The sequence below is a fragment of the Dipodomys merriami genome, unplaced genomic scaffold (genome assembly GCF_024711535.1).
Source record: "Dipodomys merriami isolate MVZ:Mamm:240054 unplaced genomic scaffold, mDipMer1.0.p SCAF_25, whole genome shotgun sequence".
Classification (NCBI taxonomy): domain Eukaryota; kingdom Metazoa; phylum Chordata; class Mammalia; order Rodentia; family Heteromyidae; genus Dipodomys; species Dipodomys merriami.
In genome coordinates, this window is record NW_027203937.1 from 17217734 (window position 1) to 17238814 (window position 21081).

The 21081-nt window shown below is 55.2% G+C and overlaps 1 protein-coding gene across 3 annotated transcripts; it reads right to left on the minus strand.

Annotated features, from left to right (window-relative positions):
• Positions 1-1437: 1437 nt before the first annotated feature.
• Positions 1438-19743, minus strand: Relt (RELT TNF receptor). 3 transcript variants are annotated; one of them, XM_070035050.1, is made up of 11 exons: positions 19667-19743; positions 8464-8534; positions 6988-7062; positions 6700-6866; positions 6425-6504; positions 5555-5812; positions 4289-4369; positions 3953-4034; positions 3532-3789; positions 3021-3219; positions 1438-2898 (listed from the first exon to the last, which is right to left on the minus strand). In XM_070035050.1, the coding sequence occupies exons 2-11, from the start codon at positions 8509-8511 to the stop codon at positions 2851-2853; spliced, it is 1296 nt and encodes a 431-aa protein (XP_069891151.1). In that variant the 5' UTR covers positions 8512-8534; positions 19667-19743; the 3' UTR covers positions 1438-2850. The 3 variants fall into 3 exon arrangements, with proteins under 3 accessions (XP_069891151.1, XP_069891153.1, XP_069891154.1); XM_070035052.1 differs by lacking the exon at positions 19667-19743 and adding an exon at positions 9457-9490; XM_070035053.1 differs by lacking the exon at positions 19667-19743 and adding an exon at positions 9088-9134.
• Positions 19744-21081: the final 1338 nt, after the last annotated feature.

Here is a 21081-nt window from a genome sequence, read left to right on the forward strand (position 1 = left end):
CACCCCACCTTGATTTCTGCCCAGGGGAAGCCCCCTTCTTTGTGCGGCCCCAGCATTGCCACCCATGTTCACTACAGGCAGGCTCTGGACTCCTGCAGGCCGCCCCTCTTTCACACATCCAGTTCCCAGCAAGGGTCACTTCTAACATATCAGTGTGCTGTGGGAAGATGAATTGTGTGCACACATGTCACTCTCTTCCCTGTCGTTTCAGTGTACTAAACACTGGTGATGGCCACTTACAAACACCTCTCCCAGAACCTAAGGTTCTACCTGGCACAGGCAGGCTTTCACAGAGCTTCATAGAGCCATCTTCCCTCTCCCCCGGTCCTCCAGGACCTGGCCCTGCCCTTACTGTCTGATTAAGAAGACTCCCACCAAGTCCACAATTGCTTTAATACCTCCTGGTCCCTCACTTCCTCTGGCTACCAAGACTCCTGCCTCCCAGTGCCTTCCCTGCTGGGCCCAGAGGGGCTCAGGCCCGTTTCCCCACGGTATGTTCCACCCAGCCCAGACCCAGCATAAATGCCCACCGAAGCACGTGAGTGTATCCTTGTCACCCAGCTCCATCTCCTGAAGACCCAGATGCCTCAAGACCTGCCAGGCTGACACAAGCAGCACCTGGACTGCTTCCTGGGACCCCATCCAACTGACCCCAATCCCTTTAACCCAATCCCACGCCTGGGAGGAGCCCTCTGTGCCTCCCTGATACCTGTTGCCAAAACAGCTTCTCAAGGGGCCCATCTCCAGCTATTCCTGCCGTACACACTGTGGCCAAGTGGATGGGATAGGCCAACTAGTCTCTTTCCTACCTAACTGGAGCCTCCTTGGCCTTGATTCACAAAGACTCAGCTTCTTCCCTCCCCGTCAGTGGACTACCACGGTTTGAACTCAAGACCTCAGACTTAATAGGCAGGAGCTCTACTGCTGAGCCACATCTCCATTAGGGTCTTGATTCCCTGCTTCCTGAATGGGCACTCTAGGACCCTGATATGTCTATTTTAAGCTTCCCATCATAGCTGGGATAACAGGCATGTACCACCCCGGGCCTAGCTTTTTATAAGTTGAGAAGGGGGTCTCATGTATTCCCCAGCTGGCCTCAAACTATGATCCTCCTGATCTCAGCCTCCCAACTAGTTAGGATTAAAAGCATGAGCCACTGGCACTGGCTTCAGCTCCCCTCTTTAGGTTCTGGCCTTTGCCTGTGTGTTCCCTTTTCCTGCACTCTCCAGTCCCCCACTGTGTCTTCCTTACCCCCATTTGTCTCCCAGGCTCCACAAGACTGCTGCTCCAATACAATAGCCACCGGCCACATGGCTCTTGAGCTCTTGAAATACTAGTTCACACCAAGATGTGTAAGATATACACCAGATTCTAAAGCAAGAACAAAAGGCTCATTCATAATTTTTATATTGATTTTATATTGCAATGAAAATATCGGAGTTAAAAATATTATTCAAACTAAGTTCACTTGTTTCTCTTTACTTTTGAGAATGTGAATATTAGACAACTTTAAAACATGAACGTGGCTCGCACTGGGCAGCCTGCCCTCTGGGGAGCTCAGTGACAAGTGGATGACATGAAGGACTCCTCCACCTGTTGCCCAGGCATGGTGAAAGAAAGGCTCTATCAGCAACAGGATAGGTAGACACAGAGTGGGGCTTAAGCAGCTGAGCTGGGGAAGGCACGGGAGGGGGGAAAGGAACCTCCTCATGACACCATTTCCACCTTTTATTACTCAACAAGTGGATGGGATGGAGATGCAGGGAGAGGATGACAGCAGGTTTTAATAAATAAGATAAACAGGATGGGCAGTGGGCCCGTGCCTGCACGGCCTCACATAAATAACCAGGTGCTAAGCCAGAGTGGAGACAGATGGAGCAGGGCAGGCAGTGGCCTGGGCTGCCCAGGGCTGGGGACAGACACACTGCCACAGGGACAACACAAACCACTGAGGCCCCACCAGTATTTCTTTCCCCAAAGCCTCCAGAGACCTTGAGGGTAACCAGGCTGGTTCTTTCCCCAAAGCTCCAGAGACCTTGAGGGTGACCGGGCTGGCTAGGCCTCCGCACCACAGCCCTGCTGAGGAGTTTTCAGTTCCATTAAAGATAGCAGAGTGGGGGCAGGCACATGCATTTAAGCCCCTTCTGTGGGTGGAGCCTGGATGAACAGCCCCACGGGGGCCTTGAAGGCAAAGGCCCTGCAAGCAGCACAAAATGGGCCCGATAAAGCTACTAATGGGAGGGGTAGCAGAGTCAAGCTCTTCCTGGCAGGACCCAGCTCAGAACCTACAGGGCACTGGAGAGGACCCAGGCATGAGCTACTGTTCTCTCTCCATTTCAGTCAGAAAGGCTGGAACCCAGTGAAAGCCGAGAACATGTACTGGGCTCAAATCCAGGAGTCAAGCCTCCAGCTCCAGGCTCTTTTCTGTCCCGTCCCTTTGCAGGCCCCGCCAGAAGAGGAAGGGGAGGCACATCTGCTCTGGGGCCCTGGGCAAGCAGGTCCCCAAAGTCTAGACACCAGGGACAGGTGCCATAGCTCCGCCAAGCCCAGACACCTAGGGCTCCTATAACATGGCCAGGGCAGGCACAAGCCTGGGGTATCCTGCAGGGAAGGATCTGGGGTGGCAGGGACGGGGCGGGGATCTCGATCTGCTCTTGCACTCGGTGTGGTGCCCTCTGGCTGCCCACCTCGTCGCTGGATGAACAGTCCCACCTCCAGTCCATGGCCTTCGCCGTTTTGTCTGCTGGGCTCTTCCACCTTGGTCCTCAAGTCCCGCAGCAGTTTTTGCCTTGTAAAGGAAGCCTTCAGAACCTCCCAGGGCCAGGCCAAGTGGCTCAGACCAGACAGCGCTCAGATGACCAGGTTGCTCTCACTTAGCCGGACCACATAGCGATTCTCCTGCGGACAGGGGCAAAGGAGGTCAGAGCTAAGTCAGAGGGCTCCTGCACCACCACCCCTACGTTAGCCTTCACTCGGGGCTGGCCAGGTACTAACGGAAACCTGCTAGACCAGGCCCTCACCTCAGCCTTGTTCTCCACGGGGGGCTTCAACCATGTTGTATGGCTTCCGCCACATCCTAGAAGTGTCCGCTGCTCAGGAAAGAGGCCAGGTTGTGGGGAGTCAGGGAGATCACCCCCTGAAGGTCCAGCTTCTGTGATGGTCTTCACCTCAGATATTACTGAACTGGCCCGCTGCTCAGGAATCCGAGCCACACGGAACCTATGGGGAGAAGAGGCAGGGCCATCCCCCATTAGAGGAGGACCCCGGGGGCAGAGGGCAGCACCTTCCAGGTCATATGGTGAGTTCTAGGATTGACATGGTGCCTGAGCCCTTCCCACGATGATGCCCCAACAGCTATGTGAGAAACAGCTTGGCCAGGAACTGCCGATCTCTCTGGCCACCCATGCTGCTCAGCAAGGCCCACTGTCGGGCCTCAGTGTGACCTCAGTCCTCAGGTGACCCAGCCCCCTGCCTACCCACCCACTGGCTCCTATTATATGTCTTCCTAACCTTTCTGTATTTTCCCCTTACCTGCCCACTGACAAGATCGTGATCTCGCCTTGGCGTCCTGCTTTAGCCCCAGCCTTGGGAGCTCTGGCTGGGTTAGGCAGGAGGCTGGGAGCAGGAGTGGTAGCAGCTGCAGCTTCGGGGGACAGCAGCACCTCAGGCCACTTCTTCTGGCTACAACGGGAACAGCAGGGGCCAGAGAGCGAGGCCAGGCCCTGCACAGTGTGGAGGTGGTGGCGATGCGGGCAGATGTGCGGTATGCTGGGGGAGGCTGGCGGCAGCCTGCAGGAGGACATTGGTAGAAATGGTCACTACCACGGGTCAGGCCCAGGCCCAGGACACCACAGCAGGTAGAAGAGGGGTAGAGGTGACATGAGCCAGAACAGACCCAAATGGGAAGCCCCTAGGTGGCAGGCTGGTGATCTGAGGGTCCTGCTCCCCTCACCTGGGCACAGGCATGTGGCTTGTCTGCACCAGCTGTTTGCTGTGGTATTCTTTCAGCAGCTCCTCCAGGGCCGCCGCGTTCTCTGTGGGCAGCTGTAGTCAGAACCCAGCTCCAACGATGAAGGGGACCACCCGTCCCCACCCCATCAGACACCCTTGTGACTACCACCATTCTCATCCCCATCCTGGACTGTGCAATTTTTCCTTCACCCCCTCATCAAGCAGGACCTCCCCGAGGGAAGCAGAGCAGTGCAGGACCATGCCACACACCAGCTGACAGGCACTGGGAGGAGAGCCCCTGCATCCAGGCACTGGATAGATCAGACCTCCTCCTCACCTTTTTTCTCTGTGATCAAGCGTACCAGGACCCCAATGGTGTCTTCATTGGCTTCCTCATTCTGATAGGCGGGGTTGATACCTGGGGAAGAGAAGAGAACCATTAACCTAGGAGAGATGATGCTGAGCTCCTGAGCTCTGCCAGCAGAGGGCACCCCAGGCCTTCCTCAGAATTGCAGCAGAGCTTTGCACGTTAGGTGACAAGACACCGGGTGCCCGGTTCCTATGGGCTCGCCTAGAGCCCATAGTCACAGCTGTGACTCCAAGAAATCCATCAGCACTTTCAGCACTTGACATCGCTTTCTGTGTACTCAGTAGCCACAAGTGCTCAGTGGTTTCAGGGCCATGTGAATCCTCACCTCTGCAGACTGGGTCAGCCTCAGGGGACATCAGGCCAGGGGAGCTTCTCCCTGCCCAGAACACCCAACCTCTCCTATAAACTCTCCCCATTTTCTCCCTGTATATTATCCTGTCCATGTGACTGCTAAACACAGGTGTTTGATCAGCAAATCTCAGCAAACCTTGGGCCCAAACCTCACAGGTCTGGGCCATTGTGATGGGTTCTGGGCCTAGCGACTTGCACCTAGGCAGCATCCAACAATTTCCGGAAGGACTACATTAGGAAGACAAGTGCAGTCCAGAAAAAACAGCCCTGAGTCACCACCTGCCTGTTTGTAGCTTCTGACCCTGCTTGCCCCTCATAGCTTCAGGTGGGGAAAAGGAGCTCTGGCCATCCTCAGGCAGCCCGGGACACTGGTATGGAGATGTCATGTCATTCTAGACTTGGCCAAGAGATCCTTGTGGGACCAGGACAGCATACAGGCTCCTCTCCTTCATGTTGGGCAGGTAGGGAAGATGAAAAGGGCCCAGGACCCTGGGGTGGGATAGGAGAATGTGTCTCTCCCTCTGGTTCCAGGAACTGTAACTTGAACCATAGTCTGGAGCTGAAACCTGAGTGCCTATTTGTGTCTGTCTAGGACAGCTGCCGGGGAGCCTGACACAGGCATTCTTTTGGTTCCAGGCCAAAGGTCAGAAGTCACTTTGAATATTTCAAAGGTCATCCGACCCTTGAACCTAAGTCTCTAAGGAGTCCAGAGCCCCTCAGCTGGACTGTATCACACCCAGAGTGAGAATCCCTCCAACACCTCTCCCCTCTACCCATCTCCAAGCCTCAACCTCCACCCCAGAAGCAGCACCTCTGAAGCTTCCCCTGCCACCCACCCCACACCAGGAGGGCCCTGGCCCTCCACCCCATGCTGGACCTCACCACTGCCACCTCCTCCAGGGCCAGGCCCGACCTCCTTGTGGGCTGTGCAGTGGTAGCCCTTGCGCTTCAGCAGGTTGCACACCAGGATGCCCAGCAGTCCCATGAGGCAGAAGACGGGCACGATAGCAATCACTGCGTACTGAGCAGCTGTCTCCTCGGGACCACCTGCCCGTGTGCTATTCCCAGGCTGCCGCGTCTCCCCGTCACTGCTGGACCCTGCTGCCACCTCAACGCCACGTCGGGCCCGTCGCCCCCATTCTGAGCACCGTGGAGAAGATAGAGAAACAAACATACAGACAGCCAGCCCAGGGCCGGAGTTAGCACAGGGAACTGATGTGCCCAGGGCAGCTGCCATGCACGTGGGAAGACCAAAGCCGGCTCCTGCCCCGTTCTAGTTTCCTCTTTTGGCCATCTACTCAGTCAGTCACCCCAAAAGGCGGGCTCCTCAGGCCTCAGCATGGCCAGGCCATTAGACTCCATTTGCCCCTGGTGCTGGGGTGTGAAGAGTGAGCAGATGGGCACACGCAGCACATGCCTGGGCACAGGGACTCAGGAGCCCACCCTCCCACCACATGGTCTGTGAACTCTGCCTCAGGATGCTGGGCTCAGTGGTGAGAGGAGGTGTGAATGTGTGAGCATGTGTCCCTCAGCAGGGATCTTGGGGCAGGAACGGGGGATTGGGTAGGGTATGAACCCCTGTGGCCACCTCCTGCTGAATGGTCTCTACCATTTGGAAGCAAATGGGCAAGGCTGGCATGCTTCCAGGCCCCCTCAGGCTGCTGTATCCTCACATGGGCACAGCAAGAGCTCCTAGGCTCTAAGTCGCTGGACCCCCCAACCCCAACAATCCTTGACCCAATCCCTACTCACCATCACAACCATGAGTACTCAGAGGTGCCCAGGAACATGGCTGACATGGAACACTGGGGACCCCCCAAGGCCCAAACCACCTGCAGGAAGAGATGTTATTGAGATCTATGTGTTTCTTCAAACAACTATCCTCCAGAGAAGCTGGCTTCCTTCCTACCAGTTCCCTCAATGGTTCTGCCCCATCCATTACACAGATGGGAAGAGTGAGGCTCTAGAATCCTAGATCTGGAGTTCTGGTCTCTCAGGCATGAGCTCCACTCCAACCCTATGCTCACCCAGGCTGACAGCTTCCACATAGTGTATCTTGAGTTGCTGTGCCGGCCTGAGCTTCCAGCCTCCTTCGGAGGCTGCAGCGATCATGGGGCTGGCATGGGCGGGAACCCCATGAGGCTGAGAAGGTGCCTGGGGGGCAGGACCTGCATAATGTGGCCTGACCTGGGTCCTGTGGGAGAGAGAGGGTGAGAACAAGACCAGCAGCCAAGCCTAAGGTCCCCGGGAGGCCAGGCCAGCCTGGGCCTCCACCCTCTTCCCTCTGGAGACAGAGAGATGGTCTCAACACTTACTAGGTTAGGCTCTTCTCCAGGTGGACACAGCCACGGGGTTGTTGATGTCAGAGTGGCCAGAGGACAGAGAAGCAGCTGGAAGAACACAGTTTGGGAGCATGGTGAAAGGCAGGAGGTACTAGGGTCCCATAGGGTCATTCACCTACCGCTGGCTTCCTGAGGCCCTACGAATGGGAATCACTGACCACATCACCCAGGCTTAAGGAGCACTCTTCTAACCTCAATCCCTAACACTGCCAAGAAAAACCGTCCTGTCTCAGACTTGTACTGTCAGTGCCTGGGTAAGGAGAGAACCATATCTACTGATGGAAAGTGAATCACAGCCTCAAGCACTTAGGTGTCAGAGTTATACCCCTTCAAGCTAATCAGAAGAAAAAAAAGTGAGGAAATGCTTCCGAATTCCTCTCTCAGTACTGTCCCCTTCCTGCCACCTCCCCCACCCTCCCTCACAGCTGGGCATGTCATTAACAGCCTCTGTTTATTATCCCTGGAGCCAAGTCTGCAGCTGGTGCTTACTATTCTGAGCCCCAGGCTGAGTTTGAGACCACCTCCTCCTCTGTGGCCCCTCCCTGCAGCAAGCACCCATTCACACCCCTGCGCCCAAGCAGAGCATACCACGTTTCAAGTGTAAGGGCTTTTCAACACCAACACCTGTCTCTAGCCCTTCCATAGTGACTTTCTTGCTTCCCAGTCGCAGGCCTGTACTGTCTGCCCTGAACTCCTCTTGCTGTGGGGAGCCTCAATCCTCCAATTTGGTCTAAGCAGCTTGGTGGGGTGCCAGGCACAGAACACAGTCAGTTGCCCTGGAGGTAGACTATCTCAGGATCTGGTCTTTCCCTAGACTTGGCTGCCAGTCCCTGCTGTGGCTTAGAGGCCTTTTGGCTAAGGCCAAGTCTGGACTTCCCTGAGCTTCCAGTGTTACAGCAAGAAGATAACTTAGACCAGAGTCCAAGACACTTCCTCCAAGTTGGTAGGTGTAGGTGGCTTGATTCTCAGATTCTACATCTGGAATCTAGGTCCCTAGACCAGTAGAGGCCTGAACTCCAGCATATGAGGTCTCTGCGTCCTGGGACTCTTAATTTCCTCCAGGTCTCCAGCCCACCCTCCCCACCTGCCTCTGTGCCTCCAGCTGCCTGCTGGCCAGTAGGTCCTCAACCATGCTGAAAATGCCAGCAAGTCCATAGCCTAGCCTGGGTGGGCATGGCTTGGGAAAGCTGTGTTCTGTCTTGGATGGCATGCAGAGGGGAGGCTGAGGCTACCCCCACTGGGTCACCATCTCATGCCAGTGTGGGCCAGGAGGTATTTCCTATGGTCTGATTGGCTCAAACATTTCCTAAGAAGAGCTGAAGATTGCAGCCTCCCACAGCCTGAGGGACCCGAGCAGCATCTGCATGCTGTTCCCTGGAGGGCTGAGGTGCAGGGCTCAGGATCAGCTCCCCTGACTTCTCCCCCAGCCCAGTCCCATCTCCAACTCACCACGAAGAGGCAGGATAGGGGCTGGCATGGCAGGTTCAACTTCATCATCAGGCCTGGGAGTGATCACCAGCCTAAAGCAGATGGAAGGGAGGCTCACGAGTCTGGCCAGACAGGCAGCTGCTATCCCCTCAGTCCTACCCCTAGGCAACTCTCAGGATGACAGGACTTGACAAGGAGTTGGCATGGTGCTCCTGGGCAGGCAGACACTGGCGGGTGGCCAGCTTGCTCACACCCCCAGGTGCAAGCCTGAGCAGAGGGTGGGGCTGCTTGTCTGGGACCAGCCTCCCCAGCCTGGCTAGGCTTGAAGGGCTGACACTGACCTCTGTAGGCTGGGAGGCTTTCCAGGAGGAAGGGCTTCCTTCCCCTTCCATAAACAGCCAGGTAGCCAGTGGCACAGCATCACAGGGAAGCAAGGAAGGAGGAAGGAAGCATGGGGGAAGCCTGAGCCAGGGGCTGCGAGGGTGGGAATGCCATGCCCATCCCCCTCCCGCCAAGCCCTGGCCTCTCTACTCTCACGGCAGCTCCTGGCAGCCAGAACTCTGCCAGGTCAGCAAACCTGCCACACTCACGCTCCTCCGCCTTCACTCTTGTTACTTTAATTCTAAGGAAAGCCCTGGCCCTCACCTGTCAAAGCCTCTTTCTGGATGCTTTTCTAGAAGCCTTCTCTCCCCTGCCCATTCCATCAGAGGCCCGCCTCTCGTCTGTGCATTTCTGCCTGCCCAGCACCCGAACAGACTTGTAAGGCTGGGGTGGTCATGGAAGCCTCCCCTCATCTCCAGCACCTCCTGTGCTGGCATGGCCTTGTCGCTAGAGAAATAGTCACGAACACAACAGAGGATGCCCTGTCCTCAGGGAGCTCAGTTGCAGGAACACCAATGGCAGACGGACTAAGAGAGAGTGGTTCTGCTGTTAGCTTGTGGTAAGTGAGAAGAAATAAGGGTTTGTACAAAGTGTAAAAATCTAGAAAACATTTGTGATAAGTCCCCAGCTTACCACTCCAGTCCTGGATCCTCAGGCCCAGGCTACCTCAGCCAGTAGACAAGGCTGGGGGGACAGCAGGCAGAAGGATTCATATCAGACAACAGAAGAGACCATCCCAGAATGAGGTAGTTCCTCCATGCATTTCTCAGGGGCCTGGCCTCAGGGTCAGAAGGCTGACTAAGCTATGCACCAGGCTCCAGCACAGAATACACAAAGCCTCCAAAACCCTAGGTTGCTCCCAGGCTTCACAGAGCCCAGCCACTGGCCTGGGTGAAGGGCTCCAAGCCTGGCTGGAGACACATTGCCTGCAGAAAGTTCCAGATCCTGCCAGAGCCCCTCTCAGGTGGGCAATCCTGCTTCCCACCTGGAAAAGGAGCCAAGGAAACTGATCCACCTGCCTGACCTGGGCCTGGCCGGGCACAGAACCTCATCAGGGCCAGGGATTTGAGTTACACCCAGGGGAGGGGGAGGGGGAGTGGTCACATCATCCTTGGGACTCTCCAGGTCACTGGCAGCCTGTGGCTCTGGGCCCCAGGCCAGCTGAGGGGAAAACCAGGGACAGGGAAGTCCGGGCCATAGAGTAGGTAAAGGACACATCTGGCAGTCAACACTCAACAGATGGCACCCCTGACTCATCCCCTGACCTGTCCGTCCTCAGATTAGGTCACAAGACTTCCAGATTCTGTCACACAGATCTGGCTCAGGCCCTGCACCAGGCTCAAATCCATCTCCCAGTCCTTCAAAAGGGCTCTAACTCACAGGCTCAAACACAAACCGCAGGCTGAGTCCCAATCCTCCTCCATGTCCATAGGCCAGCCCAGAGCACCAGGCAGCGGGTAAAGAGTAGAGCAAAACAGCTGCAGAAGGGAGGGTCCCAGGGCCACCCAACCCTAGTGAAACCTGCTGTGTGACCTGAGCCCTCAGGAGGAGCTGTGCAGCTGTTCATCTGCAGACAAGTGTGAAGTGCTGTAATCTGGAGACTTCCAGGAAGAAAGTGAGGGTAGGGGCTCAAAGCCAGAGCGTGTCCACTCTGGTACATTCACAGACATCCGCCGCCTAGCGCCCTCCTGCCTTCTAATTATGCACCTTCTAATTACCCCAAACCAGCACTTACTCCAGTCTGGCTGCCCTAGCCCCTACACTCTGCCAGACCAAGCCCCCTGCCAGATCTGCCTGGTCAGGCAGAAAGTCCCATGCACACATTTGTGTAACAAAGGCTTCTCAGACCTCTTCCCCTCAAGCCAGAGCCCTGAAACTCTGATCTGAAAACTGAAGTTCAAAGGGAGAAGCTCCTCAGCTGAGAGGAGGGCTTGGGAATAACCCACCATCATGCCACCTTGTTCAGATAATCTGCATAATGTCCCAAAGCCCAGCACCTCCCAAGGGCTACCTGTATGACAGCTATCAGAGTTGGGAGAATGAGGCCCAAGGACCTCTAATGGCCTGAAGGAGGAAAGCCACCTCCAGTCACACTGGATGAGGGACGAGGGCACCAGATTCTAACAGAGAAGGAAGTTAGCTAGCTCACAGGCCACCTTTCCTCCAATTTTAAACCTATCCACCAACTCCCTGTGGGACCTAAGCCCCTTGCTTTCCCAGGCTCAGTTTCTTCATCTGCAAGATGGGGGTATGTATCCCCTAGGGCAAAAGGCTGTCATGAGCTTCAAATGAGGTAAGGTTGTCATGAACCTCAAGCAGGTCATGAGATTTCCTCCTCAGCAGCCCTTCTCTCTAGAGGCTGCAGGTTTGTAATTAAGTATTTGTCTGCTTACTTGTTTACTGCCTGCCCCCAACCAGACAACAGGCAAGGCCAAGATGTCTGCTTTATTCACCACAAAGCCCGACCCCCAGTCTGGGCTGGAGCAGCGGCCTCTACCAAATGGGCTCATGAGGGCAAGGAGGGCTTCCTCAGACCCAGCACTACAAAACAGCGCCCAAGCTCAGAGCCAGAAATTCCCCAGACCAAAGCCAACAAGCAGCACCACACCAGGCCCTCCAGCTACAGTAGAAACTGGAGGTGTCAGAGGCTCAGGGAAGAGCACCCTGAAGGCCTCACTGAAAGAGGAAGCTCTGAACGGGCCTCCAGCTCAGGCAGCTTCCCTTTTCCTAGAACGGAACCCCCAGGGTCACTCCAGCCCTCCTCCCCTCCAGCCAGGCCCTCCCCTCCAACGAATTCCCCAAGACTCCTTAAGGTCAGCCCCATCCCACAGCCTAGCTCTGGGCTGGCTCTGGGCCAGTTCCCACCACCCTCCGAATGGCATCCTGAGGCCCTGCCCTCTGCCAATCCCCTACACATACGCACACACCAGCCACTTCAAGCTTCTCTCAGAAACACACACACACACTACCTGCTATTTCCTCAGCTCAGAAACCCCTCCCATCGCTTGGTCAACACCTCCTCTTCCTCCAGAGCTCTGTTCAAAGTCACTTCCTCCTGGAAGTCTCCCCCAACCACAGGGCATGCACTGCTGGGTAAAAACTCTGCTACCCAAGGGATGGGAGGCTGAAAATGTGTCTTCAGGAGATGGCCCTGCTTTGCCAGGGAAGGGGGACAGAGAGCAAGCTGAAGACCAAAGAACCCTGCGTCCAGGTGAGGCAGTGGGTCTAAAGCTGGACCTGAAGCCCTGGGCTAATGAGGGGAACAGATCTGGGGCAAAAGCCAACTTCTGCTCTTCACTGGCTTTCTGGCTGTGGACTCCCCTGCACAGGGCTGTCATGGGAGTGAAATGTGAGAACTCACATTTAATTATTGCAACAGGACTAACAGAGTAAGCCCTCAAACAGTATTTACCATGCCTCAGTTTCCCCACATGGAAATTGTGAAGAAGGAAGGGGCATGTACACATCAGCAAGTGAGAAGCACAGGTGAGATTCTTTTTTATATTTATGTCAATGCCTAGCATAGAGTCAGGCATACAGCAGGTACTCCCTCAGCCCCTCTGGGGAAAGAAGGAATAGGAGAAGAATTTGGGACAGACAGTTTGGGTGGACAGAGGCACCACACTTCCCAACCTCAGCTGCAACCCCAGAAGTCTGCACTTTCCCCAGGGTCTCTCAGATCTCTGAAGGGTTAAGCAGAAGAGGGAGAGGCACTAAATGATTTGCTTCTCAGCAGGCAGCTGGGCTGCCTGCCAAATGAGGGGACAGAGGGACACGGAGGCAGGCAGGTACAAGGCCTACCTGGGGCAAGGTAAGGTGAGACAGCAGATACTGCTTCCCAGCCACCAGTGGTTCCAGGCCCTGTGGACCTCCTTCCAGCCTCAAGAGGAGGGTTGCCTGGAAACACAGCTGGACACAGGCCTCCCTCAGTGGTGGCCACACTAGGCAGGAACACAAAGACTGCCCATCAATAGAGAGATCCAGGTTAGCAAGGGACCCAGTGGTTCCCTGGCAACTGGGGCTGAAGTAGGGCAGTGCCCACACTGGGCAGCAGTGAGGCAGCTAAACATGGGCCTGTTTTCCCTTCTCCCATAACAGGGAAAGGGACTCACCACTCTAGGCCTGGCTCACTCTGGATTACCTCCACTTCTCATGGGAGAGGTGAGGGTTTCTGTTTCATACCTGGGAAAACTGAGATCAGCAGAGGACACACAGCTAGGGATGGAGCCTAGGACTGCATCATCTCTGCCTCTCCCACCAAAAGCTTAGAACCTGGCCTGGCAGGTGACGTTCACAGATTGCTTACCAACCTGATGGCAGAGGCTAGGGAAATAGAACACATACAAGGTGGTACAACTGAAGGACTACTACAAAGACCTAGACAAGGTCCCCTCCTAGCAGACCCAGGGACCTCTGGGATTTGCCTGTACCCATGCTCCTTTGTCTATTATGCCAATCAGTGCCAGCTCTGGCAGGAAAGAGTGCTGAGAACTATAGGAAACAGGAAGACTGGGAAAGCCTGGGAAATCCCAGAAAGAGGAAGAGGTCCTGAGCCCAGCTGCTTAAGATTACTGCTGGGATTGGGGATCCAGAGAGGTCCAGATACTGGCTCAGGGTCACTCAGTTGAGGTCACTCCTCACAACCTTCCCCATAGCCTTGGGTAGCCACCTGGTCTCCCAGGTCACCAAGTTGGTTGGGTACCTCAATTAGTGGTCCCCTAGTCCTGTACCATCATGCTTCCGGGAAACAGCTGCAGCCATCTGCCCAGGAGCTAGGCATGGTGCTGCTCTTCAGATTTCCTTGCTGCCACTGGGTCTACACTGCAGTGGCTCAAGTGGGTGAAGTGGGTAGGAGAGGCTGAGGGGATAATTGGCTCCTTGAGGCCCAGAAAAGGGCTGAGGCAGCCAGACCTGGCTCTTGAAGCTCCTCCCAGTCTGGGTATTGTATGAATGCAATCTCTCTCCCTCCTGTACTGAGTCTAGGCTATGGGAGGGGATGTCTCTGACCAGACAATCATCTCTGAGCCAGATCTGGGGTTCTCCAATAATCCTCTCACTAAGCAGTTACTGCATACCTCATTCTCTCTCCAGATTGATTACTAATAGAACCTCTCAAAGACAAGGGTCCATGCTCCACACTTGAGGAACCTGAGGCTCGGCGAAGTTGAGTAGTAACTTGTAATGGCATGGTCTCAAAGGAGACAGGTTTACTTACTTTGGGATGGGAGTGGACATTAGGAAGTCCTGGCTTGTATCCCCAGTTATGGCACACCTGCCCCACCCCAGCCTGCTAAAGCATCACCATCAATCTGATACAATCAACACCATGGACCAGCCTTGGGCCACATTCTCTCATCCCAAGGCAGAACAGCAAGGGGCCTGGGATGAGCTAGATGACACCCCGCTGCGGCAGCCCACCCCAGCTGTACACATGACACTAAATCACTAACAAGCCTGGGTAACCCAGAGCCTGCTCAGTTCAGGCTCTGTCCCCACCATTCCTACCTAGTTGACTGGGGCAAAGTTTTGAGAGAGACTGAGTAGAGATCACAGCCCCACCACCCACTCTCTCATTCCCCTCCTCCTCCCACCCCAAGACCCAACAGATAGAACTGTGCTCAGATCTAGGCTGAGCAAGTTTTCGATGGCAGATATGGGAGGTATGAGGCTGGCTCTGAATGATTCATCTCAGCTCAAACTTTGGTAGGTCGTTTACTCTTTTTAAGCCTCAAGTCCTCCTCTCTGCAAGAGGATACTGGAGCTCCTGCAAGCAGTGATAGCCAGGCCGTACCAGTTCTCACTACAGTCTCCCGAAGGCTAGAACAGGAACCTAAGCTAAACATCAAAGCCAAGCTTACCCAGCAGCATGGGTAGAAACTCCTTGGCCTTCCTGGGAGGACATTGGTGTCCATTCCTAGCCCAGCTTTGTGCCCACCTGTCTCTATGCCAGGCTAGGCCATAGTTAAGGAGGTGGAGAAGTGCCGAGCAGGGACAGTACAACAGTCCAAGCCTCAGTTTCCTCTCTGTAATAGGCATCTGTGCCTCTTCAGCCAGCCTTACAGTGTGACAGAAAACCCAGAGGGCATAGGTGAACAGCAGCTCTTCTAACAATCAGGCTGGAGCCATACACCCTTTTTGCAGGAAGACTCCCTTGCCACTGGCTTGCAGTGTCTTAAGTCCTCTGCTAGCAGCAGGGAGGCCCCTTGACAGGGAAGCCCCTTGAGCAGGCAAGCAGTAAGTACAGGAGTGGGCACACTGCAGGAGGACCTTCTGTTCTCTCATTTCCTTCTTGCCATAAGCAAAGGAAGCCAAGCTTAGCACCTTCTGTAAGCCCCTTGTCTTTCTCTCCACCACCTTCAGACCCTGCCTCTAACTGGCTGCAGACACTCCGCTCCATCCCCCTCCATGTATACCAACTAGCCAGGGCACACTCTCATAGCCACATGGGCAGTTATTTATAGAGCGCTCATCTTTCCCAGGGTGGCTCAGGAAAGAACTCTGGACTTCAAGTCTGACAGACTTATCTTTGTGACACCAGAGTCCTGCAAGTACCTTTCCCTCTCTAGACCTTCCATTTCTTGCCTGTGACTGGAGGCACTGATGACACTCAGAAGCATGAGGCTGAGATTCCATAGCCTCAGGGCCTAACGTCAGGGCTGAGGACTTAGCAGGGACACAGCACTGGCTCCAGTCCTCTGCTCCTTCAGCCCCACCCGCAGGAGCACCAAACCTACCTGGGGTTCAGCACTAGATCTGTCCAGATAGTAGATCCTAGAACCCAAACCTGGCTGAGGTGGGGCGGGGGGGGGGGGGGAAGGTGAGAATGATCAGGACCTGCTGGGTGATCTTAGGTAAAATCTTTCCCTTTCTGGTCCACTTTATCCACTTGGCAGAAGACTCCTCTGTGGTCCCAACCTCTTATCCACCTGGCTCCATAACAGGCTAGACCAGGCCAGGCCAGACCAGACTAGATCAGACCAGACTAGGCCAGGCCAGGCACTGAATATCCCATCAATAATTTCTGCTCCTGTTTTAGCTAGGATAGCCTCATCCTTCCCTGGAAACTGATGCCAGCATTACCACACAGCCCTCCCCTCCCACCTGGGGCTAGGCCAGAGCTGTGTGGGTAAGAACTGTGTGTAGCAGACTGGGACTATTCCCTGTGCTTTGAGTCTTAACTCCCCCGTAACAACTTAGAAAGGAGGGGTCTCTGTCAAGTGCTGCTGTGGGAGATGCTGAGCCAAGGCCTGGCACATAGCAAGGCCTCAGCAAGGACAGTCTCCCTGCTGGCCCAGAATGAGAGTCTGAGGAGGGCAAGCACCAAACCTACCCCTGACCCACAGGAATGGACTTCAGCCTTTGCCTCCACCCTAGCGTAGAAGAGCTAGCCACCTAGCCATGATGAGCTTCAGAGACCTGGGTGCAAACCTCCCCGTGGCTCCTGACAAACAGGCACTGGGATCCCAGGTGGTTGCCCTTCCTCAAGAGAGACCTCACCAGCATGAGTGGGAGGGGCAGGCTGCTGATCAGACCACCAGACCAGCATAAGTAGCCACACCTGTGCCTATACCCTAGCGGCTAGAAGGATGCACAGCAGGTGGACTGTGCTTTTGAAAATGAATTGACAAGGCTCAGAGAGCTTCTTGGGTGAGACAGACTAGATGGCCTAGAGCGTTCTAAAAAGAGGGTGTAACAAAGGCAGCACAAGAGGCATCTGGTAGGGAGAGATGTGAGTGAAGACGAAAGTTTCAAGATCTTGGAGAAAAAGTCCTCAGATCAGAATTATAGGAGTCTGGGCACAAGAGCAGGGTCAGAGCAGGTCCAAGAGAATGGCTTAGTTTTCTGGGGGTGTGTCTTTTCTGCTTCCTATGCTGGCTGGTGTCCAGCAGGTCAGGGAATGAGTGGTAGTTTAAAAGATAAGTACCCTGTCTAGAGGGAACAGCAGGAGTCCCTGCGATTCTCAGAACCTCAGTCTCTCGCTCTGTAAAATTGAGCTGGGCCTGCTGGATCTGACATGACCTTATGTATAGGGCACAGTGTCTGCCCCTCAGTATCTCCCTTCCATGGCTGAACACAGACAACTCTCCAGCACAACTATTATGCCAGTCCCAACTGGGGCCACAGTAAAAACCCAGCCTGGCCCACTGTCATCTCTAGAGGCCCAAGTTCCCAGAAAGGTCTATCTGGGGCAGGGCAGAGGGGTGGAGCTGGGGGCCTTCCACCAAAGCAGGGACAGGAGAGGTTAACCCTTGGTTAGCCCTCCTTCTCTTTCTCTCCCTCCCAGGCCCTGAGCTATTTCAGCCTCTTCGCTAGGGATGGAAATAACTTGGGCTCAGCCCCTGGAGACCACGACACAGCTATTTTCATCAGCCCCAAGAAACACAGCTCCAGTCATTCCAGGGAAGACTGAGGGACGCCTTGATCCCTAAGGCAAGCTCTAAGCCAGGCAGCAACAGTGGGCAGATCTGGGGAGGTATCTGGGAAGAGGGCATCTGGGGAGAATAGAGAAACAGAGGACCAGGGAGGAGGCACCAGCTCAAGGTCACTCACTCCATCTGCTCCCCTTCATAGCAAATGAGTAGAGTTGGGAAATTACTTCTAGAACAACAGCAAAGGGGGTTGAGACCACTCAGATATGGCATAAGTCAATTGTAACTGCCACACTGTGCTGATAACTCCAGATACTCCAAAGACAAATGGATACTCACTCTAGATACTCCAAAGCCAAATGGTACTCACTTCCAAAGCCAAGTGCCAGCTCTTAGAAGGCAAGAGACAGATCCTTTTGGTGACCTCTGACTGGAGTGTGCACTGACATCACACTGCGAATTCACAATGGGACACCCTGGCAAGATCAGGCCTGGAAGCCCAAGAAAGCCACAAGTAGTTACTAGGAAGGTACGGTCCTCTCTAAATATCTCCACAGGGTCAGAAGACTTGAATTCCAGTCCTGGCACTATCCTAATTTTACAAGGCGTTAGGCAAGCCACTTTGCTTCTCTGAGCCTTAATTTCTTTCTCTGAAACAGAGAAAGATCCACTAGGGGTGGGCAGGATTTAACAAGACAGCACATCATAGTGCTTAGAACAGAGCATGGGCACTGTCCCTGCCACCAGTACAATCAACATTTTCAGAGGATGACAGAAGCAGACAGAACTTCCACATCCTGCGTAAAGCAGATACAGTATTCCCCCTTCGCCCCCCACCCCACAGATACATCCTGGTCTAGGGAGCCCAATTTCCACCCACTTTGAGGAACCCCACTGACCCTACCGTTGGAGTAGGAGGCTGTGGAGGGGGTCTTGCCCAGCAATCCAGCGAGAATTTAGCCTCCCAGACCAAAGGCCATTCCTGGGAAACAACTGTGTGCGTTCCTTGACCTCCAACCAGGAAGCTGAAGTGACTTAAGAAATCTATGGAATAGGGTTGGGAAGGTGGCTCAGTGGTAGAGCGCTTGCCTTGCATGCCTGAGGCCCTGGGTTCGATTCCTCAGCACCACATAAGCAAAAAGAAAAAAGCCGGAAGTGGCATTAGCCTTGAGCTGAAGAGCTGAGGGACAGCGCCCAGACCCCACGACCGGACCCCCCCAAAAATATCTATGGATTAGGATTTTAGGATCTATGTGGTCTATGAATCCATTCTGGAATGGAGAACCAGGCAGCCTTTGGGTGGGAGTCTGATGTTTTCTTAGCTAGCTGCAGATGGGGCTAGGCTTCTAATACTGACCAGCACCTGGGAACAGCCCTGGATCCCTGCAGTCCCAGCAGTAGCCTGCCCCCAGCCTCCAATGCAATCTTTCTGCCCGAAGGGGAGGACAGAGGCAGTTGACCCAAAAACAATAGAGGATCCCAAAGTGATGATTCACAGTCCATTCACAGCTTGACACCTCTGTGTGTAGACTGGAGAGACCAAGGCCCAGCAGGGGTAGAATCTGAGAGCAAGACTAAGCCTGGCCCACGGAGAATAAACGTTACCCAGAGGCACCGCTCTGCCAGGTGTGGGGACTTTGGCGTGTGAGTGTGTGAGATAGTATAGCGCTACTTCACCAGATGCCACTCAGCTATGGTCGCTCTTCAGCTGCCAGGCCATGTCCCTTAGGGTTCATCCCCCTCACCGCGCTGAACTCCTGAGAGGGTGCTCTCTTGGGGGGCAACTCTGGGCCTCTAACTTCCTTACCCTCTCCGCCACATTAGCTAGAAAGTACCTGACAGTCCTCCTCGTTCTCACTGTCCCGAGAGTGGGTGGGAGGACACGGACACACACACACACACTGATTCTCTTTGACCCCCACACGCACGCCAAGACCCACGTGATTTAGGGCTCATTGTGTTACTTGTGGTTCTTACACTCACATTACTGCCTGGTCCTGGCCCTGCGCTGGTCACACTGAAGGCCACACATATCCAGTGACCCCAGTGACCTGGGTCTCTCTCACATACAGTCACACGCACACAGAGTCCCCTCTGTGTCACCCGCCAGGCTCGGCGTCCCCACCCAGCGGGTCCCGGCTCCACGTCCGCCTGGGCCGGGCCGCCTCGCGCGCCGTGTCACCCACCACAGTCACGGGCTGACACTGTGCGGGCTGCCGGCCCCTCACACCAAGTTCCGCGGCTTCCCTCGCGCTCCTGGTGACGGGCGCTGCGCAGGACCCGGCCGGGCCCCGAGTCGCGGCGGGAGGACGCGCAGCCCGCGCTGGGGGGCGCTGAGGCCGGGAGGCGCCGGGACAGGACCGGAGGGCGGGGGACGGGGACTGCGGGAGCCGGGTTGTCGCATCCGCCACGCCAGCGAACTTCCTCAGAGACGCGGGGAGCCAGGCTGCGGGCCCCCCGCGCGCCCTCCTTACCTGGCCGGCAGCTCCGGCTGGGCGCCGCGTCCGCCCCCAGCGACACGGCCCGGCTCGCCGAGCGCACGGCCGGCCGCGCTGCCTGCGCGCCTTTTGAATGAATCGCCGGCCGAGTAGGGAAGATGCGCAGCCCCGCCCCCCGCGTCACCACCGCCAGCCCCACCCCCGACGTCAGAGCCGGGGCTCGAGGCCGCGAGCCCCCCAGCCCCGGAGGCGCCGAGGGTCCCGCGACTCTCCGGCCCGGGAGGCGCTGCTCTACGTCGCCATCTTCCGAGACCCTCAGGAACTGCAGGACCTGCGCAGGAATGGGCGGTAGGGCCCAGGATGGATCTCGCAGGTCAGCTTGGGGCTCCAACACTCACCCCCCACCCTCAGCCCCCCCAAAAGAGATGATGGAGACTTGGATACTGCTTAGGTCCGGTAACCACTGCCTTGGAAATGGGGCCGTGGCTGACCCTTCTGGACCTTTTCTTCCTCCTAGATATTTATGGCCAACGAGAACGACCTCACAGTGACATTGATCAAGATGCATTGTGCTCATAACCCCTTTGGTCTAAAGATAATTGTAAGGTCTGCTCCTGGATGGCGAGCAGACTCCACCCTCCTCGCAGCAAAGTCTCCACCCAGTACCTGCGTTACCTAGGCAACTGGGACACCTGGAAGAGGTCACATCTGCATCCACTGAGGTCACATCTGAATTTGATGTGGCCACACCTTTCCCCGCCCATACCCTACATAAGGCCTAGCCCAGGCCCAGACGCTCTCTTGCTGCTCTTTTCTTGCTCTCTCTATTCTATTCTAGCTCACTCTCTGTTCTTTTCTTGCTCTCTCTCTTTCCCAGCCACGTGGAGTGCCAACCTTGCCTGGTCCCAGCAGGTCTACCCCTTACCTGAATACCACGTGAGTGCTACTGTTCTTACCCCTCTCTCTGCTATTTTCTGGCTCTTTTCTCTCTTTCCTCTCTTCCCAGCTCTCTCTCATTCCCAGGCCTTTCCCAGCCACGTGGAGTGCCAACCTTGCCTGGTCCCAGCAGGTCTACTGAATAAACCTACCCCTTACCTGAATACCACCTGCGTGCTGGTGCTGTTCTTACTCGGCTACCTCTTTTTAAAAACCTAACAATAATAAAGCTGGGGGCTGGTGACTCACAGCTGTAATCCTAACTACTCAGGATGCTGAGATCTGAGGATCCCGGTTTGAAGCCAGTGGGGGTTATGTGAGATTCTTATCTCCAATTAGCCAGCAAAAAGTCAGAAGTGGTGTGGCTCAAGTGGTAGACAGCTAGCGTTGTGCAGAAAAGCTTAGAGACAATGTCCAAGCCCTGAGTCCAAGCTCCAGGACTGGCACAAAAAAAAAAAAAAAAAAAGATAAGAAAGGCTGGGAATGTGGCTTAGTAGTAGAGTGTTTAGCATGCA

Excerpts from the sequence above, each read along its gene's own strand:
- Relt (XM_070035050.1), bottom strand. The coding sequence starts at position 8,511 with ATGATGAAGTTGAACCTGCCATGCCAGCCCCTATCCTGCCTCTTCGTG. Across the intron at positions 6,867-6,987 it reads CTGGAGAAGAGCCTAACCTA|GACCCAGGTCAGGCCACATT; the intron begins GTAAGTGTTGAG and ends TCTCTCCCACAG. Across the intron at positions 4,370-5,554 it reads CCCTGGAGGAGGTGGCAGTG|GTATCAACCCCGCCTATCAG; the intron begins GTGAGGTCCAGC and ends TCTCTTCCCCAG.